At 46.8% G+C, this 14,984-nt stretch overlaps 2 protein-coding genes across 4 annotated transcripts in view; one reads left to right on the top strand and one right to left on the bottom strand.

The window, feature by feature from the left end:
• Positions 1-868: 868 nt before the first annotated feature.
• On the top strand, positions 869-8,006 carry CZIB (CXXC motif containing zinc binding protein). Of its 2 annotated transcripts, none has more exons than XM_021684325.1 (8): positions 869-938; positions 1,152-1,235; positions 2,553-2,609; positions 2,961-3,042; positions 3,253-3,284; positions 4,792-4,869; positions 5,555-5,620; positions 6,495-8,006. In XM_021684325.1, exons 1-8 carry the CDS (start codon positions 933-935, stop codon positions 6,570-6,572), a joined length of 483 nt encoding a protein of 160 aa, XP_021540000.1. In that variant the 5' UTR covers positions 869-932; the 3' UTR covers positions 6,573-8,006. The 2 variants fall into 2 exon arrangements, with proteins under 2 accessions (XP_021540000.1, XP_021540001.1); XM_021684326.1 differs by having other exon boundaries at positions 882-938; positions 1,152-1,209.
• CPT2 (carnitine palmitoyltransferase 2) overlaps positions 6,985-14,984 on the bottom strand; it is a 26,702-nt gene continuing 18,702 nt past the window's right edge. Inside the window, exon 5 of one of the 2 annotated variants that reach the window (XM_021684324.2) lies at positions 6,985-7,413. In XM_021684324.2, coding sequence (XP_021539999.1) covers positions 7,364-7,413 — 50 coding nt within the window. In that variant the 3' untranslated portion in view covers positions 6,985-7,363. The remainder of the gene's footprint in view (positions 7,414-14,984) is intronic. The other variant, XM_021684323.2, reaches the window with a different exon arrangement.

Here is a 14,984-nt window from a genome sequence, read left to right as displayed (position 1 = left end):
CCATGCCCCCGCACCCCCAATACACACAATCTGCCTCCTTCAAAGATAGCAGCAACTTAGGTCCAGATCTGGGACCAGAGATGTCAGGGTTCCTAACTCCAGTGCATCCCTCTCTATAGAAGGGTACCTGGGGCAATGAAGTAAGTTGATTAGGTAAAGTAGACAAGAATAGTAACTCCCAAATTTTAAATGACCGTGAGAACCTCAAAGGCTGTTTAAGTGTCGCACACCCACACCCACAGCTTCCATGTGGTCTCAGATGTGCCCTGGACAAAAGGACAGATGAAACAAGGTTCAGGTAATGTACAAGGATAAACCAGGAGCCCAGAGAAGAGCCCCCCTGAAAGGACGTGTCCAGTGTTGGGGACTGCAGCGAGAGACGTGTACACGGGGCAACCCTCTGAAAGGTCTCCTGGGGGAAAGAGGAAGGGGCAGTTTAGAGAAGAAGGGCCCCAATCCCTCAGATCTGCGAAGCTGGCCTAGGGCAGGCGGAACCGACGCGATCTAAAAAGCCTCAGAAGGCAAGCACGGACCGAGCGGTTGTCGGGTGAGAGAAGACCGAGTAGTGAAGAGGGGCAGGAAGAAGCCCTGGCAGAGGTTTAGCGCAGGGACGGGTTTGCTACGGTATCCCTCGAACTAGCATAGTGCCGGCACGAGATCGGCGTTCAGCAAATATCTGGAAGTAGGTTTCGGTGGGTCCGAGCTCCGGCTAATTGCGGACTCACGACACCTCTCCAGGTCCACTTAATCTTACAGAAAAGACAGCCCAGCGCGCGCGGTAAGCAGCAGCGCGCGAAGGCCCCGCCTTCCGCCCCGCCCGACGCACGCCGGAGGTCTGCACCCGGTGCGCTGGCGGCGCCCACCGTTTACGACGGGCCGGAAAGTAGCGGCCGCAGCTGTCGCCGGGCCGGGTCGTGCCGAACCAAGCCACTATGGGGGTGAGGCGGAGGCAAACTGCCGCCGGGGCAGGGACGGGGAGGTGGCGAGGACCTGGGAAGCGGCAGTTCGTGCCAGGACGAAATGAGAGAAGTGGGCTCGCGCTGAGAAGGAGCGGGGGAGGCAGAGCGCGAATCCAGGAGGGGCGGGGCCGGGGCTCGGTAGGGCTGCGCAGGCGCGGTTGATGCACTTGCTGAGGCCCTCCCTCTCTACAGAAAATTGCGCTGCAGCTCAAAGCCACGCTGGAGAATGTCACCAACCTCCGCCCCTTGGGTGAGGACTTCCGGTGGTACCTCAAGGTGCGGCTGGAGGGGCGGGACCCTAGGCGGGAGAAGGGAGGAGCATCGGAGGGGCTGTAGGTGCCGCGAGGTTCCGAGTGGGGGAGCGACTCCGGAACCGGGGTGCGCGGCAGGGGCGGGGCCCCGGTCCGGTGCTAAAGTCAGTTTCCAAGGGGAGCTTTGTCTCCAGCAAGATTGGAAATGTATAGCCATTAAATGTTATTTTCCTGAATAGAATTTGTTCGCTTTTCTAAATGTATTGGTTAATTCTTAACTGGTAATGTCTCGCAATTCTTTTTTTAATTTTTCCTCCGTGAAATATTTCATGTTTTGTAAACACTAAACGAAAGACGACTTGAAGGGGTTTTGGGATTGTTTAGTAAGGAGGGGAATTTCACCTTCTGTTTTATTTGTTGATTAAGCTTTATTTATCGTGAAATCGTTTTGTTTTTTTTTTTAAAGATTTTATTTATTTGAGAGAGAGAATGAGATAGAGAGAGAGAGCATGAGAGGGGGGAGGGTCAGAGGGAGAAGCAGGCTCCCTGCCGAGCAGGGAGCCCGATGCGGGACTCGATCCCGGGACTCCAGGATCATGACCTGAGCTGAAGGCAGTCGCTCAACCAACTGAGCCACCCAGGCGCCCTATCGTGAAATCGTTTTAATTTTGATCGTGGCTTCCTCCATCCCTCCCCACCCCATACTGGTGAATCTGGTACTCTGGTGGCTTGGTCTACAGAGTCCCCCCTCTTACCTGAGCAGTGTGAGGCCCTTCACTCTCCCAGATCTCAGAGCTTCTGCTCTATTTCCTTCCTCGTCAAAACCCCAGCATCCTTCAGAACCTGGCAAAAGCTCTATCCCTTTTAGGAAACTTTTTCTGGCCACCTTTACTACCAAATATTTTGAAGCTCGAATACGAGGGCTTATTTGAGGAATTGATGTTCTTCCACTTCAAAAAGCACAGAGTCTAGCAGAGGAGACAGAGAAATGGAGTAACAACAGCGATAAGTACTTTTACTAGGAACCTGCAAGGCCTGTGAGAACACAAGGGAAGCTCCAGACCCAACAAGGGTGCCATTTCTGCACTCAAGGAGCCTTGAATTTCTAGCCAGACTGGGTACTTCTTAGAGGGCGGGCAGGCACACCAGCAGGAGAAACACTTGACCTGTTCTTTGCCCAGAGAGAAATTTCAGTTATGTCCTTGGTGGGGCTGGTTGTAAAGATGAGGTGAAATTGTGGACAGGAAGGTAGGTTGAGCCTGCCTACGTCACACTTTTCTTGCCCTTCCCATCTGCCCAGCTGAGCCAACTACTTTACTAATCCTCTTTTGCCTCCCCCAAGATGAAATGTGGCAACTGTGGTGAGATTTCAGAGAAGTGGCAGTATATTCGGCTGATGGTAACTACTCCCCCTACCACCATACCCACACACAAACACACATAGGCCTCTGGGCAGGGATTTGGGGAGGGAACCTGTGGCCCTAATCTCTCAGGTCTTTGGACCCTGCTTTTTGTGGTTTGGAAGGGCAGCCATTAGTATGGTCAACACTGGGAAGAACAGGCTTCTTTGGAATGTAAGGCAGTTCAAAATCAAGGGGAGTCCCTTTCTTAGTCTCAAGAAGCTCCCCAGGATTCTTGTCCTAGCAGATGGCGCTCCCTGTTTGTCTTGGTCTCTTCACCTGTCTAATAAGTGGTAGAAGGGATCATGTCTAATTAATGTGTGACTAGAGATTCTGTTTACCCTTGCCAGGACAGTGTGGCACTGAAGGGAGGTCGTGGCAGTGCCTCCATGGTCCAGAAGTGCAAGCTGTGTGCGAGGGAAAACTCCATCGGTAGGTCAGGCCATGAATCCTGAGTTCTGCCAACTGGGGCTACATCTTCCTGGTACCAGAGCAAAAGCAGGCTCATGTTGCTGTGGGTGACCCAGGCCTGAGGTGCCCAGGCTGTGGCAGCCGACTCTTTTCCCCAGAGCCACGTTTGGGCACAGGGATGGGGGCAGAGTGTGGACTCAAGTTAACTTTGTCTTCTCTTTTACATTTCAGAGATTTTGAGCAGCACCATCAAATCTTACAATGTAAGTTTCCTGCTGTGGTGGCAGGTTTGGTGGGATTAAATCTAAGCTGGGAGCTAGGAGGCCTGGGTTCTAGAGTTTGTCTGCACCAGCGTGACTTGCTTTGGGACATTCATATACTCACTTGTTCACTCATTCACTCACTCACTCAGTCACTTATGCAGCATACACTGGCTGAGTGCCTGGTAGGCAGAAGATTCATAAACAGGCTGTTACAGTGTCTTCTCTAATAAGCACTGGGCTGTGGGAGCTCAGGGAACCTCTGGCCCAACCTGTCCACTCAGTTTCCATCACTGGGAGCCCTTGCCTTGTCTACACTGGGGGACTCCTGAGCTTTCTCTGGCACCCTTGATGTTGACATTAGCTAGTTATACATTACCGTGTAACAAATTAGTCCAAACGGTGGGGGAGGGAGTGTGTGCTTTGAGTCTCTTTGTTTAAAGGGTAGTTACTTGTATTCACCCATTCCTTACTTAGTATTTTTTTTTTTTAAGATTTTATTTATTTATTTGAGAGCGAGCACGAGCAGGGGCTGTGGTAAAGGGAGGGGGAGAGGGAGAAGCAGACTCCCCGCTAAGCACGCACCCTAACGCAGGGCTCAGTCCCAGGACCCTAAGATCATGACCTGAGCTGAAGTCATACACTTGACTGAGCCACCCAGGCACCCCCCTTACTTAGTATTTTTGAAACATGTCTGATTTATGCCAAATTCTCACCTTTGTTCTGAAGTTAAAGGGAGAAGTCGCGAGGACTTGTTTTCAAGTAAATGATACATCGTAAATAAGACACACCAGCAAACAAAAAGCAGACCAGGGCCAACAGAGTGCCTCATCCCTGCCAGGCACGTGACTGGTGTGAGGGACAGAATGATAGTGTGTGGGTGCGGTGCTTGGCATCTCTGAGCCCATGGGTCAGGTCGGCATGAATTTCCTCGTTACACCAGTCCCCTCAGAGGTGCCTCTTCCACATGAAAACCCCACCTCAAAGGCTTTTAAGTCCGCCTCCTGCCTCACAGCATGGCAGAGGTTTAGCAAAAGGCCGCAGTTAAGCATCCTGGGCCGTTGGGAAAATCTGGAGACTTTATAGCCTAACATTCTTGTTCATATTTTTTATTTCGATAATTTAATCTGCTGTTTATTGAGCATAGTGTCAGGCAGTACAGCCGGGCACCTGACACGTAGTTCAGATCTTCACAGCAAGCCTGTAGTGGTGTCCTCAGCCCCATCTGACAGTCTTAGGCCCAGCTGGGAGGAGAGGTAGAGCCGTCTGAGTTCATATCCAGGCAGGACGACTCCAGAACTCAGTCTGTCTTCTGCAGCAGCTGTGTCCAAGAAGGTCTCACGAGGAGCAGGTGCCCAATGCAGACTTCTTCCAGAAGAGGAGATATTGCTCCTGAGTCCCATTCTGGGCTCCCAGGGGTAGTAGGGCCCACTTGGCAGGAAGGGCAGGGGCAGTGAGATCTTCCCAAGGGCCCAATTGGGCCTGCCCCCTCAACACACTTCTTTTCTAGGCTGAAGACAATGAGAAGTTCAAGACAATCGTAGAATTTGAATGCCGAGGCCTTGAACCAGTTGATTTCCAGCCCCAGGTGCGTAACCTGTATCTTTGGGGGGTGCATATAGGAAGACACAACAGAACTTTGCTTCATCCAGAGACCAGGGACTAGGACTTCTCCTCTCTTACTAAGTGCCTGCTATATGTTGGGCATTGTGCTGCTCACATTTACTTATTACTTCATTTAATCCTCACAGTAACCCTGTGAAGTTATTCGTCCTGTTTTTCGGACAAGGAAAGAACTTGAGATTTTGCAACTTGCCCAGGGTGACAGTAAGCACTGAACGGTCATTTGAACCCAGGTCTATCTGATTTCAGAGCCAGCGCTCATCCCACTTTATTTATGCAGCTTTTGCACCTCACGACAAATCTATGAGGCAGGGAGACAAAACAGCATTCTCATCCCCCTATCCTAAACAAGAAAACCAAGGTCCAGAGAGGGGAATGACATGCCCAGGGGCTTTCAGGAGCTCAGGGGTAGTGGAAAGGTTTACCCCACCCCCCCTGCCTCTGGCCCAGGCCTTTAGAGGAACGACCGTAGGCCTGGGAAAGCTTCCAGCCCCAGGAAGTGCATTATTCCAGAACAGGTGCTCACACTGCATCTCTGTCCTCCCATCCCAAAGGTGGTATGAAAAGAGCCAGTTCCCTGGCCAGGCCTCACCGGCCAGACCAGTACCTCCTTTCCCCCAGACTAACCGCTGCCTTCCTGTCACCTCCAGGCTGGGTTTGCTGCTGAGGGTGTGGAATCGGGAACAGTCTTCAGTGATGTTAATCTGCAGGAGAAGGTACAGGACTTGGGGGCCTTGCGGGGTGCTGTAGGGTACCTGGTGGGAATTACCCTTTCAGTGAACAAAGATCAATAGAAAGATGATTCCACATTTTTAAAATTTTTGTTGGTGATTTTGGTGTTTAAATGGCCCCAAGTGTAGTGTTAAAGTGCTCCCTAGTGTTCCACAAGCAGGAAGGCTGCGATATACCTAATGGAGAAAATGCATTTAGATAAGCTTTGTGTAGGCATGAGTTCTAGTGCTGTTGGCTGGGAGTTCAATATTAATGAATCAACTATATATAAGGTATTTTTAAATGGAAACCTACCCAAAACAAGGTTGTATATTGATTGAAGAAAATGTGATCCAAGGTTTCCAAGAACCTAACCCTGTATTTCCCCTGGGAGCAGTGATTCGCTATTTACTAATTCAGTGTTTGTGGTGATTCTGTAGAATATAACTACCATGAATAATGAAAATCATTTGTATTACTGAACATGTTACTACCTTACATAAGCCTTGTGGTCAGGCTCAAAAGGAGGACAGAAACCTCCTTCAGTTTGCATAGCACCTAATAACAACAATAACTGGAATTTACTGAGCTCTTACATGTGCCTGACACTATGCTAAGTACTTTTACATGTGTTTCCTCATTTGCTTCTTTCAACATTCAACACGAAGTCTGTTCCTATTCCTTTTTTTAATAGAGGACAGACCTGAGGTGAGAAGTTAAGTGACTTGCCCAGAACGCACTCTAGCTCTGTTCCAGGTCCTACATATTCATGAATATCTCAGTAAGAGCCTGAACTGACCCTTTAAAGTCCCAGAGTGCCATTGTCCCCACCGTCTTAAGCCATCTCATGAGGTTGACAGGGCCATTTTTTCCCTACAGGACTGGACTGACTATGACGAAAAGGCTCAGGAATCTGTGGGAATCTACGAGGTCACCCACCAGTTTGTGAAGTGCTGAACCTTCTTCGTGCACACTTGCCTCTAAGAACTGAGAAGGGACAAAGGGACAATGTGCCCTGAGCAGCAGAGCCCCCTGAGGCGCGTCCCCTCATCCCTTGTCTCCTGGAAGCTATCCAAGCCCTCACAGCCTGCATGCTGGGCTCTGTCACAGCTTCCCAAGCCCCACCAATAAAGCCCCCGTTTGTGCTGCCCTGGTACATGGAGGCAGAGTCCGGCAACAGCAGCTCCCTCCACAGATAAGAAGTTGTGTTGGAAGTCTCTCATTGCTTCCTGGCACACTGCCACAGTATAGGATCCAATTTGCAAAATATGCAGGAGCACATAGCTTATAAGGGCTCTCCAGCTCTTGGGGAGCAGGTAGGTCAACTCAAGGGACCTAAGGTGTCAAGGCCAATGGTACAAAGGGCAGCTGGGCCTGTGGAATGATGCCATGAGCCCCATGGTCCTGAGCCAAAACACTACATTTACCACCTTGGCTCTTAAGTAAACCCAGGCATTTCTCGCTGGTGTCACTTCATATTCCAGGGCTAGCAGGGACTTTTTAGAGGCAACAGTCCAGTCCTGGCATGAATCTGCTCTGTGAAATTCCTGCTGGACGGTCATCAAGTCTTTGTCCATTTGCTGTGATGAGGCAATCCTCTCCCATCGGGAGTCAATATGAAAGTTCTTCCTTCTGCTAAGTCAGCCTCTGTGCTCCCTGGAGCTCCTGCTGGTCCTGGTTTGTCACCTTTGTGGTCATGCTTCCATGTTCTGCCCCTGGACAGCCCTGTGGAGGTCTGAAGACAGGAGTCACGGCCCTGTAAGTCTCATGGGCCTGGTTCCCTGGTTCTGAAGATCCCCTGCAGAGTAGAGAGAGTTATTCAGTGCACAGTTAGATCATGAGGGCACACTCAGCGTTCACCCTGGTGAGTCCACCATTTGGAAAACCTGTTACGAGAGACCTTACTTCTCCAGTGTTCTGCTGGAGCCAGAATTCTTTGGAAGTAAAAATGATTACCTTCATTTTCTGAGAGGCCCACTGGGAAAAAGTCTGCCCACTTCCAGACTGGTCGTGGGGGGCACTAGGAAGGGGCACTCCTACCTCAGATTTCAGGTAAAGCTGGCTGTGTCCAAGGGTGATAAAGCGATCCCTACCTTGTCCATTCTCCAGTCTGGCATCTACATCATGTTTCCTCTAGGTTCCCTGTGTTCCTGGCGCCTGGACCTGCTCTTTTCTGCATCTGACAGAGCAGAGCTGCTTTGGCCTGCCCTCAGCCAGCAGGTCTATCCAGTCTGTCACCCCCAGGGTCCAGTCCACTGCCCAGCCTGAAAGCAAATATGTGGAAGCAGCCTGAGTAAGCAGCCTTTCTGGGTTTTAGTCTGTTATGTAATAGCCAGTGTGTGTGAAGCTCACAAAGACAGACAATAAAAGGATTTCAAGGTTTTCTTTATATTTCAGATTATTTTCTCATTTTTCAGGAGGTAGAAGAACCCAAATAATCATTAACAGATTAAAGGAAAATTAGATAATGTCAACAGATGCAGAAAAAGTGTTCAGTAAAATTTAATACCCATTCAACAACAAAAACAACAAACTATAGAAACTCTTAGCAGACTGGGAAGAGAAAGGAACTACCCTCACCTCATGAAGTAGATCTACACAAAACGTAGAGCAAATGAAATGTGTGAAGTATTCCATTCAAGGTCAGGGTGAGCTGAGGATACCCTTGATCACTGCTACTCTTCCTTGTGTGGTCCCACCCAGTGCACTAATATGACAAAGAAAGTAAAGGGAAAGTATAGAAAAGGAAGAAACAACTCATTTTCACGGATTGTGATTTTCCACTTACAAAATACAAAAGCATTAATAGGTGCTGGATTTAAGATCAACATACAGAAATCAAATTCCATTTCAGTACGCTGATGACATGCAAAATGTAAATCAAGAAAAAACTACCATTTATAATAGTAACAAGAAAAAATACCTCCAAAAGTAAGTAGGAGTTAAATCTATCAAAAATGTTCATGACCTTAGTGTGAGAAAATTATTAAACTTCACTGAAAGGTGTTAAAGCCTAAATAAATGGAGACCTATACTATTACTGGTGGATAGGAAGACTTGCTATTATAATCCTTCTCAACAAATGTATTTATAAAGTTCTTGTCCAGATCGCAGCTATTTTTTAACAGAACCTACGTTGACTCTGAAATCTGATGCGACACGGGGGAGATCCCCCCCACCAGATGCCACAATGTAGTGACAGAGCAATGGCAATGAAGCCAGCGCCGTACTGGCACCGTGAGAGACAGACCAGTGGGACAGCAGACAGACCGCTGCATGTGTGAAAACTGGTTTAGGATAGGTGCTGTTGCAGATCAGTGGGGAAATCTTTTAACTCGCCAATAAATGGTGCTGGGCCAATTATTTAAATGTGTGCAGTAAATGATACTGGGACCCTGTTTCCCCTGCATAGGAAAGTCTATTCTAGGGGCGCCTGGGTGGTTCAGTTGGTTAAGCATCTACCTTTGGCTCAGGTCATGATTCCAGGGTCCTGGGATCGAGCCCCACGTCGGGCTCCCTGCTCAGCAGGAAGCCTGCTTCTCCCTGTCACTATCTCTATCCCTATCTGTGTCGCTCACTCTCAAATAAATAAATAAAATCTAAAAAAAAAAAAAGTCTATTCCAAGGTTAGTTATCTTGGGGGCTTTGGTGCAGCAGCATGTTGGGGTACAAGAACCCAAGGCTCAGTGTCTGGCTCACTGTAAACGCTGGGCAAGTACGGTCCCTCTCAGGACCCCATTTTCTCCATCAAAAAAAAGGGCACTTTCAGCTCTGACATTATGTTACTGGATAAAAATTAGTCAAAATGGTGGTGGCATGTCTGAGGCCTGCCCCTCATCACCAGGAAAGTTAGTTCCCTGCCCCACACTCCAGGACTGGCCTCCTGTCCAAGTAGTGAAGTTAAAGCTGCTAGATGCAGGGACAAGTGGAAGATGAGACCATCTGAGTCCTAAGTTCTCTGCCGTCTTGTTTGGACATTCCGCAAAGATCCTCAGTGTGCCCTTCTAACATTATCCTTGAACAGCTGTTTAAAAGGTACCATCTTTATCCAATAGCATTTTTTGAAGCTTGGCTTTTGGTGAATAACAGCGAGTTGAAGGTTGGGTAAGATTAAGCTGCATTCTCGTGGACAACAGTCATTTCTGTTCTTTCCCAGGAAGGGCAGAGGCCCCCAGGATCTCTGCCTGGCCAGGCAGCCTTATCATCTCACAATGCTGTCCCCATTCCTCTGTGAGCCAAGTCACCCTGGGCTGAGCCCTTTCCCTGGTTAGCTATCAGACCCCCAGAGAAAGCTGCATGCCTGGTCTTCAGAAAGTTCAGGACTCAAAACACCAACCATCTTCACTCTCCTGACACTGTGCATCTGAAATTTGATTCAGCCATCTTCCCTGGGGGCTTCTGCTGCAGCAAGCTCTACAGGGCGGAAGGTGAATGAGACCTAAGCTGTGCTGTTCAAGAGCCAAGCAACTATAAAAGTTACTCCCAAACAGGTGCACTGGATCCTGGGAAAACTTTTGAAAAAGACATTTCCTGGCCCCACTTCATTCCTACTGAATTAGAATCTCTGGGCTAAGACCTGAGATTTTCTTTTATTTAAAAGCATTCTTGAATGAATCTGATGTATCCAGACCACCAGAGCACACCCGGATTTCACAGCAGGGTTTGCTCTGGGCTGCTGCAGGGACTAAAGGAGATAATGAAGGCAACATGTTCAGCACAATGTCGGGGGCACCATACGGCAGGGAATGGAAGCAGTGACGACTTGGTTAGAAATGCAGACAGTCTGGGCTGTTCTCTAATGACCGACTAATCACATGTTGCTGCTTCCTAAACTGGGAATCAGCAGTGAATAACTAACGGTGCCCTAATTCCCCAAGTATGGCTGTTACAGCTCCCTCTTCTGAGCCTACTGCTTCCTATTGCGAAAGAATTGGTTTGGAACCAAAACATACAATCTAACAAGATAGGACAAATGCCCGCTGTTGATTATAAAAGCCAATTACTTAGATTTATAGCAGACATGGATTGAGTTGCATGTGAGAAAGACCTGTGGGCTTTGGGTTAGTCCATAATAAGCTCAACCTATGCCAACTGCAAACTGAATTAAAAGTGGTCATAGGCTAGAGCAAAAGAAATAATGGCAAGAGGTAGGGTGAGAGCAGCACTCTCCTCCCCATCGGTCAGTCCATGCTGTGGGGTTGTTTCACTGGTGCTCTGCACTTTAATGCAATTACAAACAAAACTCACTAGGCCTGGAGATGATTCCTGTGGGGTACACTGTGAGAACAGGAGAGGTTTATCCAGGAGAAAACACGAGGAAGCGTAAGGTGGGGCGGGGTGGGCAGACATGATCAGTCTTTATAGAGCTGAAGAATTCCCATACGGGAAAGGGCAAAGCCAGTTATACTCCATAGGGACAAACTAGCACCAAGTGTAGAGTTTCTGAAGCAGCCTCTTTTCTTCAAGAAGAAAAGATTATAAGGATTCAGACCTCACATGTGACTTAGACCAGATTTATCACATCAGAATTCCGGTTCTGATACATCCAGGCAGGAATTACTGGTCTAGACAATCCAAGGAATTTTACAACCTTAAGAATCGCTACTACTACAGACAAATATAGGGAGTTGAACTGTCAAAGACTAATCAGTGAGAAAACCAGAAACTTTTTTCTCCCTTTTGAAATATCCTAATAACAATGTTTTAACAATAACTAGAGAGGGAAATGAATTTGCAATCAATTCAATGAGCTAGCTTGTCTGGAAGACCTGGGCTCTCGCCAGGTTGGTGCCACTCTTCCTACTCACCTAGCATTAATATGGAGAGGCCGCTTCAGTACATTCTACGTATTTAACTGTAAGCACTATTGTTCACTCTCTCTGCCCAACTCCAGAACCTCTAAGCAACAGTCCCCATCCTGCTGTTCCACGTACTACACGGCTCATGTGCCACGCACTACGTTGAACATGGGGATGCATGATATAGCCCTCAGCCCTAAAGACGCTTGCTGCGACAGATAAACAGACAATCCCACTACAGGGCTTCAGAGGGATAATCAGTCAGTCAGTTCCCAAAATTTAACAAGCTCTGGGGGCCCTCTGGTTGCCCACAGTCTAACAGTGGAGAAAGTTGCAGAAACTGAAAAGTGCTGTGGGAAAGGAGAGACTGCCAAGACGTCTTAGGCATGCTCAAAAGGGGCACTAACTAATTCGGTCTCAGAGGATGGGGTGAGGGACAGTCTCCTAGAGGAAGTGAAATCTAGTTGAAACCTGAAAGTTGAGCAGAAGTTGAGCAAAAGGGCGGGGAAGGAGTTGTGTTCCAAGCAGAGGCAACAGCATGGCATGGCATCCCTGAGGAAGCGTAAGGCTTTAAGAGAGGTGAGGCTGAAAAGAGATCAGCTGGGTCAGCTCCATCAGAGACTCAACTGTCACATTAATGGGTATGAACTTCTTTCCAAGGTAATGAAAAACCATTTTAGAATTTTAAGCAGGGATATGATCAGGCTTGAACATGAGAAAAATCACTGGCTACAGTGAGGAGGGAGAATGGACTGGAGGGAATGAGTGGGGTCTAGGGGCAGGAGGGCCAGTTAGGAATGAAGAAATAGACTCCACCTCTTGATAGGAGGAGCCAAAAAATTACCTTCATAGGTATGGGTGTCAGGAGGGAACAAGAGAGCGATCTCCAGCAATAACCCAATATGTGTCAGGCTCCTTAATGGCTAAAACAGAAGTCAAAGCTAGGAGTAGGAGGATGGAGGACAGGATGACCCTGCAACACCATAACCTCCCTCACTTTCTCCATCCACCACCTGTCTCAGTCTCATGTCTACCTCCTCAAATCCTGGCTCCCATTCTTTGTCATTGTGTCACATGAAGGTAATTAGGGAGGTGTCACTAGATTTGGAAAGCATGTTTGATGTGGTCTAGCTTAAAACATAAGCTATTAGAAACCACAATGAAATACCACTTCACACCCACCAGAATGGCTATATGGCAAAAAAGACGGATGATAAGCACTGGTGAGCATGTGGAGAAACTGGAACCTGCATATTCTACTGGTGGAAATGTAAAATGGTGCAGCTACTGTGGAAAACACCCTAGCAGTTCCTTAAATGACTAAACAGAGCTACTACATGACTCAGCAATTCCATTCCTAGGTCTATACCCAGAAGAAATGAAAAAATGTTCACACAAAAACTTATACACAAATATTCACAGAAGAATTATTCATAATAGCCAAAGTATAGAGACTTATAAACTACCCAAACGGAACCAGGAAGAAATAGAAAACCTGAACAGACCCATAACCAGTAAGGAAATTGAAGCAGTAATGAAAAATCTCCCAACAAATAAGAGCCCAGGGCTAGATGGCTTCCCAGGGGAATTCTACCAAACATTTAAAGAAGAATTAATACCTATTCTTCTGAAACTGTTCCAAAAAATAGAAATGGAAGAAAAACTTCCAAACTCATTTTATGAGGCCGGCATTACCTTGATCCCAAAACCAGACAAAGACCCCATCGAAGAGGAGAATTACAGACCAATATCCCTGACAAACAGGGATGCAAAAATTCTCACCAAAATACTAGCCAATAGGATCCAACAGTACATTAAAAGGATTATTCACCACGACCAAGTGGGATTTATTCCTGGGCTGCAAGTTTGGTTCAACATCCACAAATCAATCAATGCGATACAATACATTAATAAAAGAACGAGAACCATATGAGCCTCTCAGTAGATGCAGAAAAAGCATTTGACAAAGTACAGCATCCTTTCTTGATTAAAACTCTTCAGAGTGTAGGGATAGAGGACACACACCTCAGTATCATAAAAGCCATCTATGAAAAACCCACAGCGAATATCATTCTCAATGGGGAAAAACTGAGAGCTTTCCCCCTAAGGTCAGGAACACGGCAGGGATGTCCACTATCACCACTGCTATTCAACATAGTACTAGAAGTCCTAGCCACAGCAATCAGACAACAAAAAGAAATAAAAGGCATCTGAATTGGCAAAGAAGAAGTCAAACTCTCACTCTTTGCAGATGATATGATACTTTATGTGGAAAACCCAAAAGACTCCACCCCAAACTACTAGAACTCATACAGGAATTCAGTAGAGTGGCAGGATATAAAATCAATCCCAGAAATCAGTGGCATTTCTATACACCAACAACAAGACAGAAGAAAGAGAAATTAAGGAGTCGATCCCATTTACAATCATACCCCAAACCTTAAGATACCTAGGAAAGTATCTTAGGCAAAGAATCTGTACTCAGAAAACTAGAATACTCGTGAAAGAAGTTGAGGAAGACACAAAGAAATGGAAAAACGTTCCATGCTCATGGATTGGAAGAACAAATATTGTGAAGATGTCAATGCTACCTAGAGCAATCTACACATTCAATGCAATCCCCATCAAAATACCATCCACTTTTTTCAAAGAAATGGAACAAATAATCCTAAAATTTGTATGGAACCAGGAAAGACCCTGGATAGCCAGAGGAATGTTGAAAAAGAAAAGCAAAGCTGGTGGCATCACAATTCCGGACTTCAAGCTCTATTACAAAGCTGTAATCATCACGACATTATGGTACTTGCACAAAAATAGACACATAGATCAATAGAACAGAATAGATAGCCCAGAAATGGACCCTCAACTCTATGGTCAACTAATCTTTGACAAAGCAGGAAAGAATGTCCAATGGAAAAAAGACAGTCTCTTCAACAAATGGTGTTGGGAAAATTGGACAGCCACATGCAGAAGAATGAAACTGGACCATTTCCTTACACCACACACAAAAATAGACTCAAAATGGATGAAAGACCTAAAGGTGAGACAGGAATCCATCAAAATAGAGAACATAGGCAGCAATCTCTTCTCCCTCAACTGCAGCAACTTCTTCCTAGACACATCGCCAAAGGCAAGGGAAGCAAGGGCAAAAATGAACTCTTGGGACTTCATCAAGATAAAAAGCTTTTGCACAGCAAAGGAAACAGTCAACAAAACCAAAAGACAACTGACAGAATGGGAGAAGATATTTGCAAATGACGTATCAGGTAAAGGGCTAATATCCAAAATCTATAAAGAACTTGTCAAACTCAACACCCAAAGAACAAATAATCCAATCAAGTAATGGGCAGAAGACATGAACAGACATTTCTGCGAAGTAGACATCCAAATGTCCAACAGACACACGAAAAAGTGCTCAACATCACGCGGCATCAGGGAAATCCAAATCAAAACCTCAGTGAGATACCACCTCACACCAGTCAGAATGGCTAAAATTAACAAGTCAGGAAACGACAGATGTGGGCAAGGATGCGGAGAAAGGGAAACCCTCCTACATTGTTAGTGAGAATGC

The sequence above is a fragment of the Neomonachus schauinslandi genome, chromosome 4 (genome assembly GCF_002201575.2).
Source record: "Neomonachus schauinslandi chromosome 4, ASM220157v2, whole genome shotgun sequence".
NCBI lineage: Eukaryota > Metazoa > Chordata > Mammalia > Carnivora > Phocidae > Neomonachus > Neomonachus schauinslandi.
Note: the sequence above shows the minus strand (reverse complement) of the source record. Positions and strands in the feature narration are given on the sequence as shown.

Bases quoted from the DNA above. Each gene is read 5' to 3' on its own strand.
- CZIB (XM_021684325.1), top strand. The intron at 2,610-2,960 runs GTAACTACTCCC...TACCCTTGCCAG, and splicing joins GGCAGTATATTCGGCTGATG to GACAGTGTGGCACTGAAGGG. The intron at 3,285-4,791 runs GTAAGTTTCCTG...CTTCTTTTCTAG, and splicing joins GCACCATCAAATCTTACAAT to GCTGAAGACAATGAGAAGTT.